We start from the raw sequence: 9,057 nt of genomic DNA on the forward strand, positions 1-9,057 counted from the left end.
CGTTTAAGAATACTCGTTCAGATGTGATAGCTTCAGGGTATACTTTGTTCACTGTACAGCAGAAACTTTGTATTTAGGAGCATATATATATTGACTTGCCTTGGTAACTGTATTTTTTTTTATTTTACATGACATTATTATTATGTAAAAGGTGATTGAGTAGAATGTGTTCAAAGTAGCTTGTATTTGTATTAAAATTTAGCAGCTTTTTATGTATAATCACAAATTTTCAAATCCAGAGCATTATGATAAATAAAATCAAGTTATCCAGGTTTCTGTGAAGTGCGAGTTTATTTGAAACACTGAAATAATACAAAAAAAAGTTTTGGGTTACAACTATGGAATCAATGATGTTATTTAGTTGGTAAAAACAAAAATTTTTTAGTTATGATTGAAGTGAAAAACATTCAAAACCAAATTTGCACGTAATTCGTTTTTAACGCAATGCCATACAAAAGTCTGAATATTTAAACTACAGGCCTTCATTTTCAGTTTATAATTTTTATAATACATCTTCTCATACCTGTGAATGTTTCTCAAGAAACAGTTTTGCAACAAAATATAAAAATTCGATCTTTAGCTTACCTTTGTGGTGACTGTTTTGACCAACACATTTGTTATTAATTTATCTTGACAGCAAAATATAAAACTTCAAAGTATCAACCAATCAAAATTCATTTCAGTGTTATCTTTTTCTACTGAAATGTTTGACCAATATGTGTAATCCTAGTGTTAGCTTCCACTTTGTGATACATGAAGTTTTATGTAAAGTTTAATAATTTTATTTGCAATTGAGTCTAAAACCCGATATACCTGATGATCAAATAACTTTAAAAAAACCGAAACAGAACAGTAAAGTTATTTCAATGGTTTATTTTGTTACATGTATTTAACAACAACAGATATTTAAGATGAGTGAATGAGATTACTTGCAACAACAACATATTCCGTTCACAAGCGCTACTATGAAAGATACAGAGTAATATTAGATACACCTACTAGCGAGTGTGAGAAAATACATCGTACTATTACTAAACTTCCTAATGTAAAATATACTTTTCTGTCATACTTTTTAGAATGCTCTTTTCAATATCTGTATCATTTTCAAAAATCTTTTGTAATTGTTAAAGGGCAGACAATTGTTCATCGCAAATTCAGGAAAATACAACTTTGATTTTTTTAAAAATTAATGACATTTTGCAAATTGGCCCCTATATAAAATTAGTATTTCTTTTAACACCAGAGTTTCAACCCCTTACAACTAGGGTCAATTTGCTAATAAATATCCAATTATAAGTTTTTGTTATGCTTCACATTGGAAAGTTTTTTTTTTCACAAGCTATGAAAAGTGGTTGAACTCTTTCTTTTTGAGCTTTAACTTGCTGGTCATCTAGATTAGTGGTAAATATTCACACATTTTTTTTTTTTTATGAGAACAAGAACACAGGAAATACAAGTATTGATTTAAAAAAAAAGAATAAACACACCAAGATACCACAAACAGATATTAACTATTGTTAACGTAACATTATATAGTAAGCAACACAAGCAATAACTATTATACTCAATAGGCATATATAAAGCAGCTAAGTTTCCAACTTTATTGCCCATTTTGTCTTGGTTAAAATTACAGACATAAAACTTCACACTTTTTACTATGAACATTTACTAAACTGCCAGTCATACTTGCAAGTAAAATAAAAAACAGTTCTGGTGAGATTCATTTCTGTAATCCATTTGTAGTGATTGTCACAATTAGGAATTTCTTAAAACAATTACATCAACAGAAAAGCTATGAATTTTTTCACATGAACATAAACTTTAGGACATATTTACCATTTTTGTTTTGTTTTTTTAAGTTTGGGTTTTCTTTCCTTAGCATCATTCAGCACCCACATTCATGAAAAGAACTTTTTAGTATGACTTTTATAAATTAATCTTAGTCCTATCTAACTAGTTATTTACAATTAAATGTCTTAATTGAACTTTAACCTCTTTAACAAAAAAAAAAAAAAAGTTAAATTCGGTTAATTTGAAGCCATCCACGATGAAAGCTCAAGTCTTATTAGCTAACAATGTTAATTAAAAAGTTTTTGAATGTCACTTTTGAAAAACTGTCAAGAGATTTCGTGCAACACTATCTAAGTGGTGGTACTCACAACAGTAAGTCTGTACAAGTTGTGAAAACACTTTATTAAAGAGCACAAAAACAGCCCAGATAGGCCTATTTTACACTCACTAATTTGGGCTAGAAAAATTCTTACAATCGTTTTTAAAACTAAACATTGTGATCATCACGTGTCTTTATTTATAGCATGATGGTAAATGGCCTAATACAATAAACTCACTGTATACAATTCAACTGATTAAAGCAGTGGTTTTCAAGCTGTGTTCCGTGGAACTCTTAAGGTTCCAGGAATGGTCATCAGGAGTTTACCACAAAAATAACTGGTAATGGTGTTTTTTTCAGTTAGTGTTAACTTATCAGTGACCAAATTTAATTTCAAAAATCACGAGTCAGTTGATATTCAGTCTACTCCAGACAGTTACATTAACACCAAAATTTGATCACTTTCATCTAGGTTTTAAGGGTTGGGGTTCCATGATGGAAGGATTGAAATGGCTTTGTTTAAGACCACTGGATTAAAGGAACGAAATATGGAACTGTTCTATAATGTGCATTAAACTGTGGTAGTAAGAACAGTTTAACAGTACTGATATATGTAAAAGTATCACAGTAAAAAAAGGTATCTTTTAATTTTATGCATTAATTAGTTTACTGACCAGTGATATTTCAAATCTGTGACACAAGAAATATTTTATAATCACAATTCACCTATCCCTGAATACTGAGAATAAAGGACTTGTTTCGATTACTCGAGTCAAAGACAAGAGGACCTAACGTATTTCCCAATTGCACAACTTCCTCATATTAACTAAATAATTAATTTCCAAGAGGTATCAGTTTAAACAAAACCTTGGACTAAAACAACAATAATAAAAACATACAACAATGAATAATGGTAGGACTACTAAATAAAATAAGAGCAGGATACAGGCCTTACATTACACAAATCCTTGGTCTGAGAATTGGTACTCCAATATGTCATCCTCAACTGAGAGACATGAAAAAACAAGAGAGAAAGCCACGGTTCAATAGTGTTATACAATAATTTAACTTGCGTTACTGCGTCCTCACAAATGTAATTTGTCATTGAGTCTTTGTTTTAGCAGATACATCAAACACAGCACAAAAAATTTCCAAATTTTTATACAAATGTACACAAAAAGACCAGAAAATAATTTCCTTTTTTTTTTTGGCTTAAGTTTCAGTGTAATTCTAAGAAAGCAACAGCTGGAAAAACATCATTAGCAGATGAAACTTTATTCTAGCTAATATATCATTAGCACCTTACCTAACACAGCCACAGAAGCATTAGTCAATTACACTTCAAGAATTTTAATTGGTTACTTACATTTTGTGCCAAGAAAATGTACCAAAAACACTAATACGTTGATTTAAACAAAAGCACTGGTATCGAGCAAAGTAAACTAAGTTTAAAACGTCTAGTTACAATATTAGCTACATTGAAAACCTCCTCAACCTTATTAATATAAGAGATACAGTTTATGTTCTTGTACAAAATATTCTAGCAAACACGTTTTTAAAATCCAAACTATGATCATAGTTGTTTGTTACTTTCAGAAAGGGAAACCGTTACACACGTGTAAGTTTTGAGTGATGGTGACCTTAAATTTGCATAAATCTTGCAGTTGAAAATATTTGTTTCAGTGAGAGCAACCAACTGAAAAGGAGTTAAAGGAATCTAATCATTTTAAGTTCTAGTTTTCTGGTGTGTTGGTTTATAAAATCATTTCTCATTAGTTTGTTACACACAACTGTCTTTTCTTGTTGCATTTATTTTAAATTAATGTAGTTTTCACCTCTACAGAAGCCTACTTCTGATGAAAGTCGTTAATAACCACACAGAAGAGGTTAATTTAGGTCCTTCTCTCCAGGTCTAACATCATCTTTTTACGGCTTTTACATTTTGAACGTCAGAAATGTTTGCGTACTTTTGTCTACATAATTTAAACTAACTTGAGAATTAGTTATGTCTAAATGAAAAACTTAAACAGTAAAATAACAACTTTCTGAATGATAGTATTTTTTATGCTGAAATAAAACAAATGCTTTTAAAATCATAGCATACATTAATTATAAGAATCAGAATGAAAAATTTTTCTTCCATTTTCAGTTAACTAAAGCACAAAAATGCTTTGAAAGTTTTTCACTATCAAGGTTTGGAAACAGGATTCTAACTGAAGATAAAACAACAGTTACATATATGTATGTTATACATGCACATACAATTTTCTTAACATATTTATCTGGGCTGGCACAAGATTCCTCAAGCAAACCAAGTGTGATGCATGAGAATTTTGTAAAAAGCAATCAAAGCGTGTTCCTAAAATTCTCACAAACTAGTTCATTTGTCAAACCAAATGATCTACTGAACCATTTTAGATAGTATTTCTAGCAGTGAGGATAACACCACAAATATTTTACAAAAACAAAGTCAGTGAAACAAGAGGCTGCTCAGAATTAAAGCCTGAAAACAGTGACTTGTTGGGAGGTTACGTTACCGATATTATAGGTAAAAAAAAGAACCCATTTGAAACACATCACAGTGTATGTGTATATACAGCACAAAAACAATGGTATTACACCTATAAGGAAAAAAAATACTGCTTGAAGATTCTAATAAAAAAAGAGGGATGGGGCTGATGTACAAGTCACTAGTGGTATGGTTCTCTTCATTTCTCAAATCCCATTTAAACCAGGTTCTCTTTAAATCCATAAACAGATCTAATAATACATTTTAAATCTGAATGTGAAATATACTTAACTACAGAAGGACATTTACGTGAAATTATAAAACGAACGTAAGACTGTCCATTAACGTAACACATTAGGCTTACAGACAAAGAGAGAGAGACCAGTCCAAGAATATATGAACAACAAAATAAAATATCTTTGTCTCCAACTCCTCCAGTCTGATAACATGTTACCTAAGGTCAGTGCCCATGAATATCGAAATCCAAGTTTGTCGTTAACTTCATAGCAGAAGACTATTTATTACAAAAAAATTTAGTAAATCTTTAGATGTCTTCTTCATGTCAAATTCAAGCTACCTATACTATAGAAATTTTATTATTTTACAATTTAATTGTAGTGTAATCTTGTTGTAAATGGTAACTTTTGAAGGTAACAAATGGTTTTTTCTTTACAAAAATGGCAAAAAATTTTTTTTTCAACAGAAAATATTTTTCATGGTCTTTACAAAGAGGAATACGGTACTGAGCATACTTGTCCTAAAATAGTTAAAATCTCGTAAAACATCCAATATTCAAGATATGTAAACTTAAACACATTCAGTGATTTTTTTTGCAAAAAACAGAGGACAAATATCAACACTGAAAGATAACCCTCACTGACAAAATTTTGCACGTAATTTCTTTTTCAACTGATGACAAGAATTAAAATGAAATAAGTGATGTCAATAAAACCCACACTTAACCAGAAATTATCAAAAGTACAAAAAAAATTAAAACTAAACCATGGTTTCTACAAAAAGTCAATGGCACTACAATCTTTATGTTCAAAACAAATGACTATGTAGTTATAAAAAAAACAACAACAACAGACTATACATATATATATGTACACATACACAGACTCAGTCATGCAATGCAGATCATTATATCTGTCCAGCTAAAATAGCACCAATATGTTATAACAATGTACTTGTGACAAGCCTCGTATGTGAAAAAAACAAAACAAAAAAAAACTTGAAACCCCAAATGCACAATACAAACATGCGGTAGTTAAAAAAAAAAAGACCTTGCTAATTCGTTCAATTCCAGTACAGCATCACATCACATCAACAAAATATTCACATGGACTGGCCATATCTCTGCCAAAGGACTTTCTGCCACCAGCAAGCTCTGCAGGGACGGCTTCAAGGCAAGCAACATTTTGAGATGTTTGAGTATTGAGACTAGGTTCACTTCCACTGCTTCCACCACCTTCACTGCCCACTGCTTTGCCTAGCCGCCCACCACTTCTCTGACTAGCTACCTCAGAATCGCTTCCTCCAGGACTGCCACTTTTTCTACTTTTATCCTTGGCTCCTCCATTGCTGCTGCCACCTACACAAATTATTTACATTTTTTTATTTAAAGCAAATTTTATAATGGTTGTGAACAGTCTTACCTTCTGTTAAATTTTTTAACATACAAGTTACAATATTTAGAACATTTACAGATCATAAAATGAACATGTTTGCTCACCACCTAAACAGTTTTAAAATCTTTTACATTTCATAGTTCAAAAGCAGACATATAACTACTTAAAACTTTACAAAACTATGTTACTACTTGTGTCACCACTGGTGCTTCCTTTACAGAACTATTAACAACTTTACAAGTTTTTGTAGTATAAAAATACAACTGCTGTATACCTGAACCACTTTTAATGCTCCCCTCCTGAATCAGGTTGGTATAAACAGGAGTCTCCGTGTTGTAGTTGAATGGCATTGGAATAAAACCAGTGGTCTGGGGAACATAACTACCAGAATAAGGCATCTGTGTGCCCCAAGAAGCCTGAACTGTGGGAGGAGGAAGTGGTCCCAGGGTATCTCGATCTGCCTCACTTACAGAATCATCTCTATTGATTTTTAAGCCTGCCATGTCTAGAATTACATAAAACAATAAAAGAATTAGTGATAAATAATTAAATGACAAAGTTCTATAAAGGATTGAAAGATATTCTGCAAGCACTAAAAAATGTTAAATACAGGAGCAATTTAATTTAATTAGTGTATATGAGTTGTTACACATTTAGTTTTTTTTTTTTTTTGGCTAAACTAAATTAATAATTACTTGTCAATTAATTAATAATAATTACTTGCCAAGTCAAACAGATAGTTACAAAATCAGCATCTGCTGAAGAAAAAGAAATAATAAAAGGTTTTTTCTTGTGAATAAAAGATTATTAACTCTTTCCATACAGTGTCAGTCGATGTGACCCCAAATCAACCACCAGTTTCCGTAAACAAAGATTTAAAGCTATAAAAATTAGACTTTGCCTTAGTACTCCCTATATTATAATAAGTAATTTATGTTAAATGTCTTTTCAATGGCTTTTTTATTTGGAATGTCTCAAATTATGTTTACAAGAGCTTCTACATGTTGTACTTTGACCATCCAAACCAAGGCAAGTCTACATTCTCACACTTGTTTCTCTTATATAGCTTTAAGTTGAGATATTTAACCTAGGTTGCGATACGTGCTGAAGTTTTAATAATTGTTGTAGAGGTTTCTTTTGAGATAAAGGAATACAAACTTATGTAATATAAATCTTTGAATGATAATAATAATTTCATTAAAATACATTTAGAGTAAAGTAGTTTAATTAAATTTTGAATGTAACTCAGTAACATGCACAGAGATAGGTTTAAAAATGGCATCGTTCTCATAGGATTAAAGCAACTGTGCTTTTTCTATCTGCATAATTTGATTCAACTTAGATAAAATCTTGTTAACTTCAAGGAATCACATAAACTTACTACTACACAAATTTCCAAAGACGTAGTAGCACTGTTCAGAAAAGGTGATTTTGTTCACTGTATGACGAATGTAGCCAGTTTTCAACATCTGAGTGGCATACTTGCGTGCTTCCCGTCTGTCTTGAAATCCCTGTACATGCGTAAACAGCCAGTCAACTACATCAGCACCTATAACAGAAAAAAATTCCAAAAATATAAAATCATACGAGATCTAACAGACACATGGGCCTAACTTTCAAAATTACTTAAATTTATATTGTACAGTGTTTTCCTAGCTTTAGAAATATTAACTTATAATCCCCTACTTTTTGGAAAGACAGAGTATAAGGATTTTATTAACAAGTTAACAAGGAATTTGAGTCTGACTCAGTTGTATTTTGGATTGATTCAACAAAAAGACACTACTCCTAGAGGAAGAGTATATTTTCTGATTAATTCTATTACAAGTTTACCGTTACTACTGTTAGACATGTCAGTGCTATAGTGTCATTTGTGCTAGGCCAGAAAGATACGTAACCAAGTTAATTTTACATGCACATACCTGAATGAAACATTCAAATTAATAATTAAGTACAGTGCTCACAGACCTATACTTATATTCAAAATATATTTGAAGACATCGGTAATAGTTATTTACTTAAAAAAGTACAGTTATATGTCATGATAGAGAAAATACCAGAGTGAAAAAAAGCTCATAAGATCTCAAAATAAAATAAAAATTCCTAGCTAAGTTTTATATTTTCTACAAAAATAAAAAACTTTTTAACTTTTGTAGAAATTAAAGTGGTCATAGAATTCTTACTTCTCATTAAAGCGTGCTCTTTCAATATAAACAATATTTGATTTAAATAAAGACATACCAATAAAGGCTTTAGGTATTGTTATTTTCAGCCACATGCGGTCTCTGACATCCAGTCCAGAGTCTGGAGCTGCCATGACTTTTACAACAGTTGCCATGTCAGTGTCCGTTGTTAGTGGAGTGTCATGAAACTGACCTAAACATAAACAATATTGGTTTGAACAAAACCATATTTTATAGTCCAGCTTAATAGTATCAAATTTTATATTGTGAATGTCCAAAAGTCACCTCTAATATCTGCAACATAACACATTCTAAATGACTGAACAAGAAAGAATTTGTTTAAAGAAAACAGAATTGTAAGCTTTATTTGACAAAATATTCAATGTGCAATAAAGAAATACACTTGAGAATTTTGTTACTTAAAGAACACTAAGCATTTTCTATAAAACAATAAAAATATACAATGTGAAATAAAGAAATAAACTTGAGCATTTTGTTACTTAAAGAACACTAAGCATTCTCTATAAAACAATAAAAATATACAATGTGCAATAAAGAAATAAACTTGAGCATTTTGTTACTTAAAGAACATTAAGCATTCTCTATAAAACAATAAAAATATTC

The 9,057-nt window shown here is 30.6% G+C and overlaps 1 protein-coding gene across 2 annotated transcripts in view; it reads right to left on the reverse strand.

Moving 5' to 3' along the window:
- Positions 1-272: 272 nt before the first annotated feature.
- The window catches only part of LOC106459104 (segment polarity protein dishevelled homolog DVL-3-like), a 35,570-nt gene continuing 26,785 nt past the window's right edge, over positions 273-9,057 (reverse strand). For both annotated transcript variants that reach the window (XM_022385534.1, XM_013918690.2), the window contains 5 exons: positions 8,492-8,626; positions 7,632-7,799; positions 6,525-6,755; positions 5,906-6,213; positions 273-3,116 (listed from right to left, as the gene is read on the reverse strand). In XM_022385534.1, the coding sequence (XP_022241242.1) occupies positions 5,936-6,213; positions 6,525-6,755; positions 7,632-7,799; positions 8,492-8,626 (812 nt within the window). In that variant the 3' untranslated portion in view covers positions 273-3,116; positions 5,906-5,935. The remainder of the gene's footprint in view (positions 3,117-5,905; positions 6,214-6,524; positions 6,756-7,631; positions 7,800-8,491; positions 8,627-9,057) is intronic.

The sequence above is a fragment of the Limulus polyphemus genome, unplaced genomic scaffold (assembly GCF_000517525.1).
Source record: "Limulus polyphemus unplaced genomic scaffold, Limulus_polyphemus-2.1.2 Scaffold559, whole genome shotgun sequence".
Taxonomy (NCBI): Eukaryota; Metazoa; Arthropoda; class Merostomata; order Xiphosura; family Limulidae; genus Limulus; species Limulus polyphemus.